We start from the raw sequence: 16838 nt of genomic DNA, 5'->3' as shown, positions 1-16838 counted from the left end.
CTTGAAACTGAGCGATGTGACGCGTGCTCCCCTTCCCAGTTCCCAATTCCAACGCGAACGACTTTCGGACGTGAATTCTGGACGGAAAGGTCTGCTGCAATTCGTATCGCTTTCCTCACGGAACCACCATCCCATCCTACCACACCATGCCCGGAAACGACTACTGGGACCTCGACGCTATCATAGCGGACCACCAGGTATGTCCTGCTCTCCTAATGTTCAACGTCTTACCCACCAAACGACCCTCCAAATTCCCACTCTTCACACAGAAATTACCGTGCTTCTTCCACAACGACGTGCCAGGGTATGGCTTTCTGGAGGGCAACCACGAGACGGACGTAAGTGTTCGATGGAAGCAGCTGTCGAGAGGGGGAGAAGTACCTTCTTCCTTCCGTATGCTGAATGGTATGCCCATTTCCCGACTGAGCAGTTATCAGCAAACGCAAAAGTAGAGCTCCCATACTGGCTAGCAGAGCATCTTGCCGTAAAGTACGCCCTCCGCCCTCGGCATGTTACTTCCACTCTCGAGAATGTCGCTCAACACCCTCCCCTTTTCCCATACAGTGACCACGTAGACCTCGAACTCCCCAAATGCTTCAATCAACGCGTCCGCGACGACATCAGCGCATCCCCAACCTCCGTCAACCTCAACAGGCTGTGTCCCTATTACTACCGCTTCGGAGTCAACATCATCAACTTGTATGTCGGAAAACCGCTCAACTGTTCATATCACGACCGCTATGTTCACCCCCTCCTCCATCTCCCATCAGGATCGTCGACGCAGCCCTCCCCGAAGTCCTCTCGCAAGCCTTCAAAGCCCGCCTCCCTTGCATCATGGACTACACACAGACGTCAAGATTACGAACCGATCGGTCGGAGTTTATTCATTCGTTGGATGAGACGGAGCGGGAATGTAAGGAAGCGAAAACTCTTCATGGTTGAGACGTGGTTGAGGGACGACATTGGGCTGACTGGGAGAGTCTTTTTTCCATTCAGTGTACAAGTTGGGCCATGAGACGGTGATGGAGATGATGCAGTGGGATAGGCGGAAAGCGGTGCGGATTCAGACGGCGGAGATTTTGAGTAGAAGGGTTGGACGGCATTGATTTCGGGGATTGAACGGCGTAAATGGGTGGATTGGAGGGATTGGGCACGGATGCATGATGCATATCTGGAGCGATCCAGGCGTATTTTGTATACATAGTTAGGAAGGCGGAGTCCGTACCATGAAAAGAATGTGTATCTACACGCACGAGAGCCACATCAATGGTAGAAGATCCGGACGGGAGGAGTGAAGAGAAGGATTGTGAATTGGAACTGTGAAGAAAAGAAGCACGGCTTCAACTAGATCGGTTCCAAACGAGGTTACTTCCACAGAGCGCACATATTTGCAAATTGTTCCAGTTTATATGTACATGTTGTGCGTGGCAAAGAAGGACACGTTGAACCCTTCACCTTCACAAAATGAGATTCAAACATCACGCCTACATCTAGCGATGCAAGCAAGCTTTCCACGCCCCAAAGGGTTCGGAATTTCCTCCTAGGCTCGCCGTTCACTCTTCATCCTCCTCCTCAGCTGTCTGCAGCCAGGACACGAATGGTTCTACGCGTCGTTTGAGGTCCGCGGCTTCAGGAGACAGGGAGCTATGCCAGGCGAGGATGATGTCTTCTTCTACGAGGTCGGCATCTGTAAACGAGTATAGAATCACGTTAGTGACCGTTGCCAACGTTGCAGGATACCCCAATCAAGTGTCGTCTTATCGAGAACTTACCATAAAGATCCTTCAAAAGCACCAGAATCTTGCTCATTACAGCCTTCCCATGTCCATTGACGCTCGTACCCGCACCCGTAGTTCCAGTAGCACCCACGGAGCTCCTCAACGCAATTCTCTCAACCGCCCTCATCAAATCCTTCTGATCATCCCTATGCGTCATAAACTTCCTAAACAGCTCCGTGCGCCTCTTCACCCTCGCACTCTCATACGCGCCATCCGCCATCAGCGCGCCAATCAGGATCGCAAACACCTGTTTCTTGCGCAGGTCGTGCTTAAACTCTATCCGCGTGAGTTCCTTGATCTCTTCCTGCTGGGTGAGGTTGTTGCCGAGGAGGAGGGTGGAGAGGGAGGCGGTGAGGGATTTTTCGAGATGGGCGCGTTGTTGTTCGATGTGGGTTGTGGTGGGGGTGGGTGTGCTGGAGCCCCCGGGGTTGGCGGGGTGCGGTGGAGGGGTGGGGTGCCGGCTGTTTTGGAGGTTCTCCCGTTCCAGCTCGGAGAGGTCGAGCACGCGCATCCACGGTTTCTCCTTGTCGTTGTCTCCTCCCTTCAACAGGTCCCTTATCGCGGCGCCTGAATCTGGCTTGCTGCGCGTCTTGTTGGTGGTGATCGCGGCTGGACCTGCTGCGACGGGTGCAGCAGGAGGTGGTGGTGTTGCTGGAGCGGTGATAGGCAACGCTTCGTGGTTCCGAATAGCTGCTTGCGGTCCTGACGTGGTCTCTCCAGCGATGACAGGGGTGTCCTTCCTCTGTGGCGGAGTTCCTGACCGCCAGTCCGCGTCTAGCTTTGGCCTCGCCAGAATCTTTATCGATGGTGGAGGAGGCTGTGGTATAAGTGGTGGCATAGGCGCGCTTCGGGGAATATGACGCTGCGGCGGCGGCTGTTGCCGCTGCTCCTGCTGTTGAGCAGGACGATCTTCATGATCATGGTCACGGCTGTGGGGATTCGGCCTCTGCCGGAGTTCACTTTCAGAGTGGGCGAAATTGCACCGCGGTCCATACTGACAGAAGCCTTCCTTCAATAATCTTTCGCACATCCTCGTTTTGAAGAGCGTAAGACCCTCAGGCTTATCGTTGACTTCGCCCGCGCCTGTAGGCCTCTCTCGCAAATCCGCTTGGCCATGAGCGAAGGTGCACCGGCTTCCGTACGGGCAGGTCCCTTCTACCTCGAACCTTTCGCACAATCGAGTCTTGAAAAGGGGGTTTTGCGATGCCGAAGTGTGATTCTGATCGTGTCCATTACGGTTGTTCGGGCGAGGCCTGAAATCGTCATTCCACTCGCGATCCCGAGGCGGCTGACCGTTGTGAAGCTCGGCTGGGTCGTGTTGCAGGATCCTGATTCCCTCTTTCGGCTGTGGTTCACGCCACGATCTGTTGGTATTCGGTCCAAATACCATGCCACCGGCCTTCTCATGACCTCCTCGTCTGTTCGGACCGCCTCGACGCTGTTCATCGTCCGAGCTGTTCCTCCCATTCTTCTCCCCATCTCGCCCTGGCCCTCCCAGCCGCCGCCTGTTTTGTCTCTGCGCGGAAGCAGATCCATCGTCTTCATTCGCTGCTCCACCTCCTCCTACGGACGATGCACCTGTTGCGACTGTTTGTCGTGCTTGCAATTGCTCAACGAAAGCTACCGCTTGCGAAAGAACATCTTGCATGTTTTTGTATTGCATTCGGTCTGAAGCCTGAGAGTTTTGACTTGACTCCAGCAGCACGTCCAATAACGGATGGGTGATATTAATGTTCTCACCTGCTTCAGATTGCACCACGCAGTATTCATTTCCCCGACCCCGCCGGGCAAAATACGAAGGGCGGGCGGAACACGCGCCAGGAAGAAGACACATCTCTTAACGTTCGTCCCAGACAGGTACTAAAATGATAAAGGCCGTTCAACAAGCCGATTCGTCGATCGAGCGAAAGGTGAGAGGTGTCCATGTAGCATTACCTTGATTTCCGCTCGAAAGCCTTCCTCGATGTGTATGTCCCTCACATTGATGCCTACGACGTCCGGCAGAACTCGCAACGCGCACCTGAAAAAGATAAGAGCAAGTCAGAAACTCCGTTTTCCCACGCCCCTTCTGGGACCAAGTTCAGGGTCCCATGAGTCCACCTACTTCAATTCATCCTCCTTGCCGATAAGTTTGCCCTTCGGAGGCGTCCAGTGTCGTTTATGCGATAGAAAGTCGTTGACGAGCAAAAAGTCCACTGCTTGGTGAGGACGGAGGCGATAAAGCAGGATTCCGGCGGCGGCACTCTCCCTGGACATGAGTGAGGTCTTCTGATCCTGTGAGCGGTGACAGAGGTCTTAGAGTGCTACAGAAGGGGAGCTATACGGTGTTTCGAGAGAGTTCTTGGGACAGTATGAGGTGAATGTATCAAAAAGGCGATCTCTCCGTGGGAAAGTAAATCGTAGTGGGAAAAAACGCTTGCGACGCTACACCGAGGGAGTGGACACTATTTCGCTGACGGAGAACCAACTTGATCACTCTCTCAATATATGTGCAGTGAAGAAGCAGTAGACAGATAGTTGGTGGGGCAGCAGCAGCAGCAGCAGCGCCTGAGACGAGGGCTTGTCGGCTACAAGGACCACTTTCTAATACATGCCGTCACGGGCACCGTTTGGGAAACAGCCTGAGCGGGCGTGATTTGATGACTGCGACGCGGGGCCAAGACAATTGAAGACATCAGAGCCTCAGAGGACACCGCACAAGTCAACAGTCCGTTTCGCTTCGGAATGGTGGCCTTACAAAACCATATCCATTATACAGAGCACCTTGTGCAGCCATCACCAGCACAGCTCGCATAGTATTGCTGCCAGTCCCCATTACTCGGCCTCAAAGTGTATGGTCTATGGCAAAGGAGCACACCAGGCAAACTTATCCGATATCTGCCGTGCGACCCCTATTTACCGCGTTCCTTTGAAGGAACATTGCTGGAGAAGATCGACAGGCCTGCCACCATGGATATCACTCCTAGTGACTTGCCGTAACCACAACTTTAGCACTTTTGAACCCTCAAAATGCCACGGCCACCATATTCGCAACGCAGGCGGGGTACACCCTCCCGCCCCCGTCGCGGAGGTCACCATTCCCGACAACCTGGCCGGTCACCCCGCAATCGCAGTGTCCGCCCAAGATTGCTCATCACCGCTCTCGACAAAGAACCAGCAAAAAATTGGTATTGCACAGAGGAACAGCTAGAACACACGCCTTCGCGACAGCAAGGGGTTTCTGCGGAGGCGGAACTGATATTACGCGAAAAGGGCACCCGGATGGTTCTGAAGTTGGCAGACAACCTGACAAGGTGAGGAAGAACGGTGACCGCTTTCGGGTACGTATGAGTTTTAACGCAGAAGGGCTGATCCAAAGCGCTCTTTGCAGGAGTCCGAGGCTATCTCATGTGTCATGTCTCTATTTTCATCGCTTCTATATGCGAAAGTCCTTCATAGAGTACAGCGAGTACAAGGTATGTGCGATCTGATGCTCTACGCCGTGTGGATTTCTGGGTTAGCTGATCATCCTCCATCAGCTGGTGGCAGCTACTTGTCTCTGGATATCCGCCAAGCTGGATGACCGGCCCATCAAAAGCGCCCACATGGTGGAGGCTTTCATAAAAGTGCTCAACAAGGTGAGCCGCCCTCTTACCAACCCTACATCGCGGGAAATGCTGAGGAAATTGATATGCTAGGACCCGTCAATGAAGGTAGATTTCAACAGCCCACTCTTCGAGGAGTACCGAAGAAGGTTGCTCTTTTATGAAATTGAGGCTTTCAGAACCTTGAATTTCGATGCGCTGCCAAAGACCCCTCATGAAACGTTCATCGAGATTTATGACAATTTGAAAGGTATGAATCGGCATTCTAAGAAGTTAGCGCGGCTATTGCTCACATCAGACATCTGCGTTTGTAGTTTCCGGACCGGTGGTTGATGCTGCAACCGGGGTCTTCAGTGATTGGTACGTACACCGATCTGACATGCGTTCGAATCGTGGATGCATCTACTGACCCTCTCTCTTTGGTGTCCCTCAGTTACTTTTCTACGATTTGTTTGATGTTTCCCGCCCGCTTTCTGGCCGCAGCCGCCATCTTCTTCGGGGCAAAAATGATCGGTGCGAAAGTGCCTGTAGGCGTGGACGGACGATCCTTTCGCAAAGTTACCGATGTGGAAGACGAGGAGCGGTATCGGACGTTCAAAGGTAAGTCGAGAAGGATAAATGGTGGAACACAACGTACTTGGCGCAGACTCAGCTTATGCATTCCCTCACAGCTGCAGTTAACGAAATGAACGAGTACTATGTGCGTCATCCTTGTCGTCAGCGGCACGGTCTTGGAAGTAACAGTCCTGTGAAGGTAAGGGTCCAGGACCAGGTCTGACTTGGAGGGAGGCGTTACTGACACAATCATTCATACAGAAAGAGGAGGACAAATCATCATCCGTAGAGGCCTCGGCCAAACTGGGGGAAGGGGACGCGTGGGTCATGATGGAAAGAGGCGACCCAACAGTCAGAGGGGAAGCAGGAGACCTATCTGGCCGTGACGAGATGTCGCCTAGTATAATGTCAGAGGGATACGCTTCATCTCCGACGTCAATACTCGGATGCAAGAGGAAACCTGAAGAGTCGGTGGGCACGATTTCGCCAAGGACGGACCCAGCTGCCGACCATCGGCGTGAGAAGCGAGCGCGGTTCGCTGATGTTTCCGAGATGAACACCTGATTGCCCAAACGGTTGCCCCGCCTTGGCGACGTGAGCTGGACTGGCTCGATTCCCACTCGGCTGGAAACGACTAGCGCGGATATCGCGCTCCGCGATTATACCCTTACAGCGTTCATCAACGCTACCCGCGTCGGTCTTCCGGTCTTCGGGCCAACGGTCGTTTGATTAATGAAGCTGCAGAAATGCATCATGCTCATGTACGTACCGGAGGCCGCAAAAGACTGCTAGTTGCATGGCTTTACTTAGCAGGGTGACCTCTTCAGGTGGAAGACATAGGCTACAGTCAGTCAGGAGACCTTTCTCGGTCAACCTCGCACTCGATGGACTATCCAGCTTAGAGCCGGCGTTGATGGAATCCTGCTCAATTGACCGCACAGCGACCGCTTTCGATGGACATTTGTCGCCCTTGTATTTACCCACATCCCCAAACCATACATACACCTTTTGGGCTTTGGGAAGCAGCAACTGATGATCTGATATGTGAGCGGTTATCCCTGTTTCCGGAATATCATTCATTGGTAATGGTCCTCTTGTGACAGAGCCGTAATCCGAATGGAGACATGTCCGCGTTCCTCATAACGGTGCGCCCAAATTATTTGTCAGCCGGAGTTCGTTGGGAAAAATCTCCATCGATTTCATCAAGCGTGCCACATGTATGCATGTATTCCCCACTTTCTGGCATGCACACACGGCGAGCGCCCATTTGAGAAAGTTCCTGGCGGAAACGCGTCGGTCGGAAGGATTACGCGAATAGCGAATTCCCGCATTGCAACTTGGCTGCGAACCTCCTGAGGGAACATTTCGCTGGAATGTCTCCGTAAAAGCAAGTCACCGACAAAGCCTTCACATGCCCAACAACACCCTCCCACACAAGCGACGACAGCAGCAGCACATATTTGTCCCTTCCTGACGCCATGCACACAACACCGCCAGAAGGCGCCTCCCGCCTCGCCCAACTCCCACCCTCCCTCTCCTGGTTCCTCGGCTACCGCCGCCCAACAACAAGCTCAACGCTTCAACCAAAGATATACGTGATATGGATATTCTCGTTCATTGGCTCGTTTGCGAGCATGGCGGTTTTGCAGGCGGTGTTTGAGCGGAATACGTATTTTGTCGAGCGGAATGTGCCGAGTATTATTGCTAGTTTCGTAGGTGGCGTTGGGCGGAGTGCTGGGTTGGGCGGAGTCTTCCCACGGGGGTGCAGTTGTACTGAAACGTATTGTTGCGACAGGCAGCGTCTGCAGTCCTCGTCTTCGGCGCCATCGAAGCCCCGCTAGCGCAACCGCGAGCGTTGGTGTTCGGGCATGCGTTATCAGCAGTTATCGGCGTAGCGTTGCAGAAGTTGTTTGCGCATTTTGTTACTGATTACACGGATATACGGTGGCTGCCGTCCTCTCTGGCGACGGCGACGTCGATTGTGGTGATGCAGATGACGGCGACACTGCATCCGCCGGGAGGTGCCAGTGCGCTGTTGCCGCCGTTGTCGCCGCAGATTGCTATTATGGGGTGGTATTATGGTGCGTTGACATCCCAAAGTGTTTGCTCGTCACTCCGCCTCCCGTCTTACCTTATTCGGTTCTACAGTTCCGATCGTCATCCTCTCTGCATCACTAATGCTCGTAATCGGTCTATTGAACAACAATATCGCCCGCCGCTACCCCGTCTTCTGGGTGAAACGCAGCGAGCACGTCATAGTCCCGCAATTCCAAACGCCCTCCCGACCGGTTCGAACCCACTCGCTGGGATCAAAGGGCGAGCACATCGGCCTGCATATCGGCCCCGACGCTGAGGACGACGAGCGGGTGGTTGGCGTGCACCATGTTCCTGATGAAGCGGTGGTGGTGGATAAGGATGAGATCATCATGCCGACGTGGCTGGAGCTGTCTGCCGAGGAGCAGGCGGTGCTGGAGGGGATACAGAGCAAACTGCATGGGAATAACGTGCGGAACGTCGCTGGGCGGATCATGCCGTAGGTGTTGATTTTCGGGAGATTTCAGACGGTGCCCATTGGCTAGTCTCGCTTTTTGGTTAGATACCTTCGCTTGGGGAGGATGATTGTCCTGCATCACCAGGCTAGTGGTCATCATAGCTAGAACTCTCAACGGCGTCTATGCAAGGGCTTTAACTTAGATACAAGGCCCTCGTATACATATACCCACGATCACATTCCTATGGCCGCCATCAAAATAATATATAGAGCCGCAACAATCTAAGCATGTTTAATCTCCTCTACCAAATCCTCCAATTCCTCCCTCACCGCGTCTTCCTGGGCATCTCCCCACAGCATGGGGATCCTACACCGTTTGAAACTTGGCCACACGATCTCCTCCTCAAACACGGCGCGCAATTTCGAGGTTATCAGCGAGGCGAGCTTGGGAAGATCCTTCACTTTTGTGCGGTGGCCCAGGAGGGAGCGGACTTCAAAGTCGAGGATGAAGTCGTCGAGGATCGAGATGGAGAGGTAGGTTTCGGGCGTGTCGGGGTGGGTGACGAATTCGACGGCGACCTGTGTAGCGCGCGAGAGGAGATGAGGATTGCCTCCCGGTGCCTCATGCCCTCCGATAAACAAAGCGCTCAACTCACAGTCCCCGAAAATTTAACCACAGAAAGCGACAACGCAACCGGCAAAGCCGCAATACACGGCTTTGGCCAATTGACAAGCACCTGGGTCTCGATACCCAGCGTCACCTGGTCATCAAACTGAAAAACCACGCTTGTCTGCAAATTGCCCGTCTCCTCAGCGTACCGCACACTTGCGCCTTTCATCAGTGGGAAATCGTCTCCCAGGGAAAAGTCAGTGATGTGTATGGGGCCCTATTTGATGCACTACTCAGCTACTCAGTCGAACGCTGACGGGGAAAGTCAAAAGGGATTGCGAGGACCGTACCAGGAACCCCGGTTTCGTATGCCCATTGAGGACCTCGTCCAGGACATGCACGATGCGATTGTTGAACCCGCTGTCGTTGCGGTACTTGGTTATCGTTTGCGCTATGAGGACATTGAGCCAGTCGCATGATTCAACGGGATGGGTTTGGATGTTGTAGAGTGTTTTGGAGAGGATTTGCGATTCGGTTGCGTGCGCTGGCAACGGGACTCGAATCTGTTCTCGCTCGGTTAGCGGTTTGCTCTCGGTAAGGGAAAGGGTTTCTTCAACACTCGGTCATACCTTTGGTTCATACGGTCGTCTCACGTTTCGTTTCCGCGAGAGATCTATCCGCGTCTCCTCCCCGCTCCGGAAAAAAAACACCTTTATCAAGAAGAATATGAGTACCCCAAGGGTCATTTGTCCTGTAGACGAACCAAAGTGAGTACTCCGCAAGCGTTGGGCTAACCGAAACTTCCCAACAGATATCAGCAACGCATAGCTCTACCCACCGGCGACGAACCCCTTTATGAATTCCTTGGTGCCGATATGCACCGCCGCCTCGAGGGAGGCGACGGGGACCGGCATCGGTTCCACCGTCGCCGCCATACCCATTGTCCGTGTTTCATCCATTCAGTCATGGGCTATGCATAAGACACTCGTTTCTGCTGGGTTGAGGGCAAGCCCTGAGGTTCCTTCTGATGCAGGGTTGTAAAGGCCTTTGAGTGCAGTTGTAAGCGCGGTCGGCCAGCAATATGTACGTTCTCTACGGCAGCAATAGACCGTCCGCTTGGTGGCTATCCTTCTTCCCCGCGGGTGTCGGAGGCTGTCGTTCTGTCGTCGCTGTCGTACTGTAATTTCGGAAATGGCAATTGAGCGCATGGCTAGACGCGATGCGGTGAGCTTTTCTCAGAATTCACTTTCAAACGCGACGACATTGCCTGGATCTGCGAACAGCACTCCGAACCCGACTCCGAACCCAACAGAAGAAGCCGTGACCCATTCCGGCTTGTTTGACCTTCCTGCCGATATCTGCAGTCAACTGCCCAAGACCTGTCAGACCGGTTGTCTCATCGCATTCCATATTATCTTCCCGGCGTTACCATCTTGGACAACATCATGCCTGGCGTTTTGAACGAAGGTACGTCCCTTCCTGTTCTCAACCTTTGCAGAAACGGTCCTCGCTCACCCCGTTGTTTACAGCTCTTGCGGTCTACGAGCAGCTGAAGAAGGAGTTCAACTCACCTAAAGCGGACCTGCAGAAATGCGGTCAATACCTGGCCAAGCTAAAGGTTGGTGCATGTCCTGGTCTAGCGTCTCACTTCGCACGCGAAAGTCATGACCGGGACCCGTTCTTCCTCCAGATATATCTCACGGAGCTGTCGTTCCTTCTGCCTGGTGACCGCACCGCTGATGCGCAGGAGCTTCTGTTAGCACGTACGTTTGAGGGATGACTTCGAATGAAGGGCCAAGGACAACGCGTCTAATAGCAGACGAGCGTTTTGTAGGTGAAGTGCTGGAGATTGGAGCACAGTGGAGTATCCGTGTGAAGGACATCCCGTCGTTCGAGCGATACATTTCGCAGCTGAAGACGTACTACAATGATTACAGGTTTGTGGGAACGAAGGCTGTCTGTTCCTATGAAAATATATACATACCAACCTTACAACGTCAAATCTTTAGCAAGCAACTCCCCGAGTCAGCCCGCACCTACCCCCTCCTAGGCCTCAACCTCCTCCGCCTGCTAGCACAAAACCGGATCTCCGAGTTCCACACAGAGCTGGAGCTCATCAACCCTGACCAGCTGAATGACAATGTGTATATCCGCCACCCTATCCAGATCGAGCAATGTTTGATGGAGGGCAGCTATAACAAAGTGTGGCATTCAAGAGCGAATGTGCCGGCTGAGGAGTACTTGTTCTTTATTGACATCTTGATGGGGACGATCAGGTTCGTGGAGAGGTGGATCTGAACCAGCCGCGGGTGGGTATGGCTGGGGATATGTGCGACTCACTCGCTCACGTTTTTTCTTCAGGGATGAGATTGCCAGGTGTAGCGAAAAAGCCTACGACAGCCTGCCCATCCCCGACGCGGCCACGCTTCTGTATTTCAAATCCGAGAGTGAGGTTACGGCTTTCGCCACTGAGGTTCGTCCTCTTCATCCGCTTTCACTCTCTGTCCTGGGTTTGCGGCTAACAAATGACTCCGTCCCACAGCGTGGCTGGAAAGTCAATCCCAAGACAAAGAAAATCACGTTCGGCGTGACGGACACGGACAACACCGATATCCCCGCTGACCATGTTATTTTGCAGACATTAGAATATGCGAGGGAGCTGGAGCGTATTGTGTGATTTCGATTGATGAATGTGAAAATCTGCGGGCCCTTCGAACATATTCTTCTGCCACGCACATGGCGCAAACTGTACAGTTGTGTTGGCCTTGCTGGGCGTCCGTTGCTGTAGCACGCAGTAGATACGGAGATCGAATTCAAAATGCATATATACAAAAGAAAGTGGCCTCGTTTGCTCCACGATGGCAGCCGGGAATGGGATCGAAACAGTGGGAGACTCGGAGGGTATGCCAATCTACACCCCACGTCCTATAAGCGTACGCGAGCAAGATTGAGGGTCGCTCACAATACTTAACGCCATGGGCTTGCACAGACACAGTAGAACAAATATCAAACGGGTTCACGAACCCTCGACAGCGCCATAGCTCCCACGCCTCTCGGCAGCGGCGCCGGGATCCTCCACCACGACCACCGGGGCCCGCGGCCGCGGAGTTGCCGCACTACCAGCCTTCTGTCCCAGCAACGGCGCCTCCTCGCCCAGCGCGCTGTCCTCTCCATCGCCTCGGCCGTCGTCCCCATCGTTCTCTTGCGCCGGTTCCTCAGCGTCCCCAAGCCTCGACCCGTCGCTTTCCCTCCTTGTCGGTGAATGCTTCCCCTCTCGCAGCGTGAAGAATATGCACAATGCGAGTAGGACGCCTTGGAGCGAGCCGCTCATGAAGTAGGGTAGCCACGAGGTCCAGTTGGCGCCTGGTGCGATGTATAGCGAGTATGTGACCAGGAACGAGCCTGGGCATTGCATGAGCATCATGGGGATGCTAAGGGAGCCGACCGCCTAAAAGAGAGAGATGGCCGTGAGCATGTGCGCTCTCTGAAAGGAAATAACCGTCTCTCTCCGCCTCGGGCATCCAGTCATACCTGTAAATCCCAAGTATGCAATATCTGCGGCATGAACTGGAACACGCTAGTGAAAGCGGCGCCAACACCCATGACACCGGCCACGTATCTTGCCGGTTCACTGTTTCCCTGAGCATCCGTCGTTCGAGTGAGCAGGATCACCACCGTCGCAGTGATCGTGACCGTGTAAGCAATGATGATGCGGCGGATCCATTTAGCACGCGTATACGCGAGAGTCGGTTCGGTGCTATCTGGGTGATGCTTGAGGTGCGCTGGATAGTAGACGTAGAAGAGAATGACGCTGGAAGTCCGCGATCATTTCCAGACAAATATGAGTCAAATGCTGGTGCAAATGACGCGGAAAGAGGCGTGTACGCTGAGCTCCTCACCAAGTCATGAAACAAGCCGTCTGGACGGCGACCTGAGTGAAGCCCAGAGTGTTCTCGAAGCATAGCAAAGGCGTCCACTACTTTTGCACCACGGTCAACACTGATGTCCCGACGCTTCTGCCGGAGATGCTCGAGGACGCACCTGGGGCGATTTCCGGCAACACACTATGGAAGGGTACTGAAGTAAAGCCATGTTCGCGACAGTCGCTACCATCCCGAGCGATCCCTGGATAAAAGGCCCATACGTTAGTACTTCTGTTGGAGGGGGGGTCCACAGTTGCTTACCAGGAAGAAGAAATACAGCGACAATCCTTCACTGCTTTTCTTGCGAAAAATCTTGATGAACTGCGGTTCCAAACGGATAGGTAAGAAAACCGATAAGCGCCGAATCGTTCGGCTGTACGATAAAGGTATGCAAAACTCATGTCCTATGCAGGTGCCATTTCATATCATATCTCCCCCAGACTATTGTTTTTCTATGCCTCTGAGGTGTAAGTCTAATTTCTCACACCGGCGGAAGGTCTTCCGCGCCAAGTGTTTCGCACTTATCACCCATCACGGCAGGTCTAACCAGTCCAGCCAATAAGCCCATGGGACCCGTTTCTCGCCCACCTCCTCTTTCTCCGCTAACGGCGGCCCCACTCCCTCGCACTTCTCACCTGTGGCAAATACGAGACGACCATCCCGACTGTGATGAAAGTGCCGATCGCCAGCCTTGCGGCGTCGTGCGAGACGGGACATGGGAGCGGCATGTGGATGGTCTGTGCTGGCAGGAGGTACATTGCTGTGTGTGGAGCTGGATCTGGAGAGCCTCGGTTTTGCTACTGGAGACGGGCCAGTGAGACTGAACTTGAAGTTTGAGTTGGGGGACAGCGAACGAGGGGCAAAATGACAGTGAGCATGAGGTATTGACAGCAAGGAGGGGGCACGCGCGAGAGGAGCAGAGTGCGATGAGGTGTGTCCGAAAATCTATCGTAATTCACGCCAAATCCACTACTACGTAGGTTCACAGAGTTTCACACGTATGAGAGGGGAGTTATCCCAGCTGTGTCATCGCAAGAAAAACAATCTATTTACAAGGACGGTATAATGCCACGTCCATCCCACTAGAGTGTCCAATGCTTCAATCCTATCCTCGGTTTCACAGATGCGTTCGGTTATCCTCACGCCAGACTTCCACTGCTACTTCCACTTGCGTCGCCGGGCCCCTCCCACCTGCCCGTCGCGATGTACCCTTCGACAGTGGTCATAAGCCTGTCGAGGACGGCGGCATCATCTTCGTCACCGCTTGAGTACAGCCATGGGGAAGCCGCGCGGGGGCTCGTGTTCGTGGATGTCTTTGGCGTATTGGTGTCGGCAGCGCTTGGGGTCCGACGTGTATATTTGCGTCGCGGCTTTTGAGGTGTGCTCTGCACGACCTGCGGCTGGTTTATATCTGATAGCAACGGTCGAGTCATTCCGCCTTCCGCTGTGGGCGCTTTCATTGGCGAGGGATCAAGTGAATCAGCTACATTCGCATGCTGTATACCTGGCCGAGAGGTTGGGGATCTGCGCTTTCTAGTAGGAGCAGGCGACTCCACGGCCTTCTCCAGAGGTTCGTGCTCGGTCGGATCGGGGTATAATCCCGGCTCTGCAGCGAGGAGTATCATCTGAAGGCAAGGACAATCGTGACGATGGCGATGGCGATTCTGGGGATCTGCGTTTCCTAGTAGGAGCAGGCGACTCCACGGCCTTCTCCAAAGGTTCGTGCTCGGTCGGATCGGGGTATAATGCCGGCTCTACAGCGAGGAGTATATCATCTGAAGGCAAGGACAATCGTGACGCTGGCGACGGCGATTCTACGGATCTGCGCTTCCTGGTAGAAGCAACCGACGACTTCACGGCCTTCTCCCGAGGTTTATGCTCGGTTGGATCGGGGTATGATGCCGGCCCTGCCTGTGCAGCCGGTAGCTTCTCATCCGAGGACAGTTGTGACAAGCGCGCTGGCGAGCCCGCGTCGTATTCCGACGGGCCAACGATTGTTTGTGCATTCTGATTACTCAAAGCATCATCTTGTGGGCTCCCCTTCATTCCCGGTGATACGCCGTGCGGCAAAAGATGGTGCCACCCTGGAGTTTGTTGCGACTGGCTTGTGGCACGGAGGGAAAACATTCGAACCGCGGCGGCCATTTTCGCGTCCACACTCTCACACGAGACCTGTGGATAGAGCCCTTGGGATTGCCTAGCTCTGACGGGGGAAATCTTTACGGTGGTGCTCGTTGACACAGCCATTTGCGACTGGTCTCCTCGGGGTTCCACCATTGAGGTTGACTGTGTCGTAGAGGATCGTTTTCCTCTCTTCGCCTTCCCACCGAAGCTTTTCTGCTGTTCGCCAGCCCCACCATCGCTTTCCTCGCCATCCTTATTCTCCACATCTTTTTCATTCTCCCGACCCGAAGTGCCATCAATATCTCCGTCGCTATCCGCAAAAAACTGGTTGTTCTCCTTCGTCTTTGCAGAGTCGACTTTCAGAGCTCTCATCCTTTCTTCTTCTATCTTCGCAATCCTAATGGCATGATCTTCGGCAAAGCTTACAATCGGAACGGGTAAACGTGGCAGCTCCATAAGGGCATCAGCGGTCATTGCTGGCGGGGTGATTTTGGCAATGAGCGCGTTGTAGCATTTGTAGTGCGCGTAAACGTCGTTGGCAGCGTAAAAGATCTGGTCTTCGGTGAATGTGTTGGCTTCCCAGTCACCCTTCCGCGGACCGTCGTTGGACTTGTCGAGAGTCACGCCGAACTGTGCCGTCGCAAGGCCAGTGAGTACGAGATAGTGCGCGTTTTGAAAATTGCGAGGCTGCTGAGGCAATGGTGGTGCTACATACATATACATACCAAGTCCGTGACGAGATTTCTCAGACTCATCATCCTTTCTGTTCCCAACAATGCTTGTCCACCAAACTTCCCGATGTCTAGACATCCCTCCATTTCCACCCCATAATCCCTTCGAGAGAATATTTAAACCATGGAATGATTAACATTGCGCCGGTGAGGCTCCCAATGCCATGAAGAACGTACTTATTGAGCTTACGTGCATCTCCCATTATGTTGACCCCAGTCTTGATCACGGTGCGGTCTTCCAAGAAGTTCTTGAGAGCGACCGGCAGGCTGCCCATATGCGTAATATGAAATAAGCATATGTGGCGGTCATTGCAGATCTGAATCAGCGCTGTTGGTCGCGGAGGCTGTCCTTTAACGAAGGTGACCTTCCATTCCATATCGAACCCGACGACGTCGCCTCTACAAAGGGCAAGAGCTTTCTCTACATCTTTGATGTGCCTAACATAGGTCACTTGATAGTTTTCGTTGTGGTAGGAGAAGCTGGGAGGTTCGGGAGGAGCGGGAGACTCGCGAGTGGCTGAGGTCGCTGCCCGTTTGCGCTTACCCTCAGTGGGCTGCTTTGTACGGGTCTCCGGAGCTTTGGACTTTGTCTTGGAGGCATTCTTGGATGCATCCCATGGCAGACTGAAGATAGACAGAAGACAATAGATGAGGTTTCTATTCGACTATCCGAGACGTTAGTTGACGACTTACGTTCGTCGCTTAGCGGGCTTGTCCGACATCGCGCGAACAGCACCCGACAGGCAATATGGCTTGCGTTGCAATTGTCGGCTAATATAAAAGCGGGCACCCAGCGAGCGGCAGCAAGACATTACGGCCGCAAGCGATTGGTATCGCCGGTGTTGAAAGTTGGTGGAACGGAAGCGTTGCTGAAGTTGCGTAAGTGTTCAAGTTCCTGCTTCCCGCGGTGAGAGCAGCGAAACAGACGGGCAATCAGGCCTGCAAAAGGGGTCTACGAAAAGGGGAGATTGCGAGGCTTTTGGAAGAACCCGTATGCAGAGTTGCACTGGTGATATGATCTTGGGCAGAAGCGACTGAAGGG

At 53.7% G+C, this 16838-nt stretch overlaps 8 protein-coding genes across 8 annotated transcripts; 4 read left to right on the top strand and 4 right to left on the bottom strand.

The window, feature by feature from the left end:
• Nucleotides 1-45: 45 nt before the first annotated feature.
• EV422DRAFT_539502 (DNA replication complex GINS protein psf3) lies at nt 46-1367 on the top strand. The gene is made up of 6 exons (XM_053071068.1): nt 46-197; nt 270-338; nt 431-489; nt 565-699; nt 771-913; nt 997-1367. The coding sequence occupies exons 1-6, from the start codon at nt 147-149 to the stop codon at nt 1104-1106; spliced, it is 567 nt and encodes a 188-aa protein (XP_052922940.1). The 5' UTR covers nt 46-146; the 3' UTR covers nt 1107-1367.
• On the bottom strand, nt 1368-4416 carry EV422DRAFT_539500 (eIF4-gamma/eIF5/eIF2-epsilon-domain-containing protein). The gene is made up of 5 exons (XM_053071067.1): nt 3883-4416; nt 3714-3798; nt 3519-3638; nt 1773-3453; nt 1368-1687 (listed from the first exon to the last, which is right to left on the bottom strand). Exons 1-5 carry the CDS (start codon nt 4032-4034, stop codon nt 1554-1556), a joined length of 2172 nt encoding a protein of 723 aa, XP_052922939.1. The 5' UTR covers nt 4035-4416; the 3' UTR covers nt 1368-1553.
• Nucleotides 4417-4787: 371 nt separating this feature from the next.
• Nucleotides 4788-6481, top strand: EV422DRAFT_570121 (cyclin-like protein; the record flags this gene model as incomplete). The annotated part of the gene is made up of 8 exons (XM_053072840.1): nt 4788-5071; nt 5149-5233; nt 5297-5395; nt 5456-5612; nt 5677-5722; nt 5796-5962; nt 6034-6116; nt 6179-6481. The coding sequence occupies 8 exons, from the start codon at nt 4788-4790 to the stop codon at nt 6479-6481; spliced, it is 1224 nt and encodes a 407-aa protein (XP_052922938.1).
• A 914-nt stretch (nt 6482-7395) lies between these two features.
• On the top strand, nt 7396-8454 carry EV422DRAFT_499490 (HPP family-domain-containing protein; the record flags this gene model as incomplete). The annotated part of the gene is made up of 3 exons (XM_053068085.1): nt 7396-7629; nt 7713-7998; nt 8066-8454. 3 exons carry the CDS (start codon nt 7396-7398, stop codon nt 8452-8454), a joined length of 909 nt encoding a protein of 302 aa, XP_052922937.1.
• A 26-nt stretch (nt 8455-8480) lies between these two features.
• Nucleotides 8481-10259, bottom strand: EV422DRAFT_200473 (uncharacterized protein). Its single transcript, XM_053065284.1, has 5 exons — nt 9857-10259; nt 9648-9769; nt 9369-9581; nt 9065-9295; nt 8481-8987 (listed from the first exon to the last, which is right to left on the bottom strand). Exons 1-5 carry the CDS (start codon nt 9975-9977, stop codon nt 8691-8693), a joined length of 984 nt encoding a protein of 327 aa, XP_052922936.1. The 5' UTR covers nt 9978-10259; the 3' UTR covers nt 8481-8690.
• On the top strand, nt 10238-11842 carry EV422DRAFT_539468 (COP9 signalosome). The gene is made up of 7 exons (XM_053071066.1): nt 10238-10485; nt 10548-10636; nt 10709-10781; nt 10853-10955; nt 11028-11294; nt 11380-11491; nt 11561-11842. Exons 1-7 carry the CDS (start codon nt 10464-10466, stop codon nt 11693-11695), a joined length of 801 nt encoding a protein of 266 aa, XP_052922935.1. The 5' UTR covers nt 10238-10463; the 3' UTR covers nt 11696-11842.
• On the bottom strand, nt 11843-13834 carry EV422DRAFT_539466 (uncharacterized protein). Its single transcript, XM_053071065.1, has 6 exons — nt 13577-13834; nt 13203-13262; nt 13060-13143; nt 12918-12994; nt 12550-12829; nt 11843-12466 (listed from the first exon to the last, which is right to left on the bottom strand). The coding sequence occupies exons 1-6, from the start codon at nt 13697-13699 to the stop codon at nt 12035-12037; spliced, it is 1056 nt and encodes a 351-aa protein (XP_052922934.1). The 5' UTR covers nt 13700-13834; the 3' UTR covers nt 11843-12034.
• Nucleotides 13835-14341: 507 nt separating this feature from the next.
• On the bottom strand, nt 14342-16831 carry EV422DRAFT_200258 (uncharacterized protein). Its single transcript, XM_053065283.1, has 4 exons — nt 16490-16831; nt 15974-16420; nt 15791-15899; nt 14342-15695 (listed from the first exon to the last, which is right to left on the bottom strand). The coding sequence occupies exons 1-4, from the start codon at nt 16606-16608 to the stop codon at nt 14475-14477; spliced, it is 1896 nt and encodes a 631-aa protein (XP_052922933.1). The 5' UTR covers nt 16609-16831; the 3' UTR covers nt 14342-14474.
• Between the last annotated feature and the right edge of the window lie 7 nt (nt 16832-16838).

The sequence above is a fragment of the Fimicolochytrium jonesii genome, assembly GCF_025526975.1.
Source record: "Fimicolochytrium jonesii strain JEL569 chromosome Unknown EV422scaffold_24, whole genome shotgun sequence".
NCBI lineage: Eukaryota > Fungi > Chytridiomycota > Chytridiomycetes > Spizellomycetales > Powellomycetaceae > Fimicolochytrium > Fimicolochytrium jonesii.
This window is presented reverse-complemented; position numbering and strand designations above follow the sequence as displayed.

What these genes read in the sequence shown, in the direction of transcription:
- EV422DRAFT_539502 (XM_053071068.1), top strand. Translation starts at nt 147, where the DNA reads ATGCCCGGAAACGACTACTGGGACCTCGACGCTATCATAGCGGACCAC. An exon ending in CTATCATAGCGGACCACCAG is followed by an intron (nt 198 to 269) that starts GTATGTCCTGCT and finishes CTCTTCACACAG; the next exon opens with AAATTACCGTGCTTCTTCCA. An exon ending in GGATGAGACGGAGCGGGAAT is followed by an intron (nt 914 to 996) that starts GTAAGGAAGCGA and finishes TTTTCCATTCAG; the next exon opens with TGTACAAGTTGGGCCATGAG.
- EV422DRAFT_539500 (XM_053071067.1), bottom strand. Translation starts at nt 4,034, where the DNA reads ATGTCCAGGGAGAGTGCCGCCGCCGGAATCCTGCTTTATCGCCTCCGT. An exon ending in CGTGGTGCAATCTGAAGCAG is followed by an intron (nt 3,454 to 3,518) that starts GTGAGAACATTA and finishes CAAAACTCTCAG; the next exon opens with GCTTCAGACCGAATGCAATA. An exon ending in GCTTTTGAAGGATCTTTATG is followed by an intron (nt 1,688 to 1,772) that starts GTAAGTTCTCGA and finishes ACTCGTTTACAG; the next exon opens with ATGCCGACCTCGTAGAAGAA.
- EV422DRAFT_200473 (XM_053065284.1), bottom strand. Translation starts at nt 9,977, where the DNA reads ATGGATGAAACACGGACAATGGGTATGGCGGCGACGGTGGAACCGATG. An exon ending in CATAAAGGGGTTCGTCGCCG is followed by an intron (nt 9,770 to 9,856) that starts GTGGGTAGAGCT and finishes GTTCGTCTACAG; the next exon opens with GACAAATGACCCTTGGGGTA. An exon ending in TGGTTAAATTTTCGGGGACT is followed by an intron (nt 8,988 to 9,064) that starts GTGAGTTGAGCG and finishes CGCGCTACACAG; the next exon opens with GTCGCCGTCGAATTCGTCAC.
- EV422DRAFT_539468 (XM_053071066.1), top strand. Translation starts at nt 10,464, where the DNA reads ATGCCTGGCGTTTTGAACGAAG. An exon ending in ACGTACTACAATGATTACAG is followed by an intron (nt 10,956 to 11,027) that starts GTTTGTGGGAAC and finishes TCAAATCTTTAG; the next exon opens with CAAGCAACTCCCCGAGTCAG. An exon ending in TTACGGCTTTCGCCACTGAG is followed by an intron (nt 11,492 to 11,560) that starts GTTCGTCCTCTT and finishes TCCGTCCCACAG; the next exon opens with CGTGGCTGGAAAGTCAATCC.
- EV422DRAFT_539466 (XM_053071065.1), bottom strand. Translation starts at nt 13,699, where the DNA reads ATGTACCTCCTGCCAGCACAGACCATCCACATGCCGCTCCCATGTCCC. An exon ending in CGCTGTATTTCTTCTTCCTG is followed by an intron (nt 13,144 to 13,202) that starts GTAAGCAACTGT and finishes CCTTTTATCCAG; the next exon opens with GGATCGCTCGGGATGGTAGC. An exon ending in GTTGCCGGAAATCGCCCCAG is followed by an intron (nt 12,995 to 13,059) that starts GTGCGTCCTCGA and finishes GTGCAAAAGTAG; the next exon opens with TGGACGCCTTTGCTATGCTT.
- EV422DRAFT_200258 (XM_053065283.1), bottom strand. Translation starts at nt 16,608, where the DNA reads ATGTCTTGCTGCCGCTCGCTGGGTGCCCGCTTTTATATTAGCCGACAA. An exon ending in AAGCCCGCTAAGCGACGAAC is followed by an intron (nt 16,421 to 16,489) that starts GTAAGTCGTCAA and finishes GTCTATCTTCAG; the next exon opens with TCTGCCATGGGATGCATCCA. An exon ending in GAAATCTCGTCACGGACTTG is followed by an intron (nt 15,696 to 15,790) that starts GTATGTATATGT and finishes GCGACGGCACAG; the next exon opens with TTCGGCGTGACTCTCGACAA.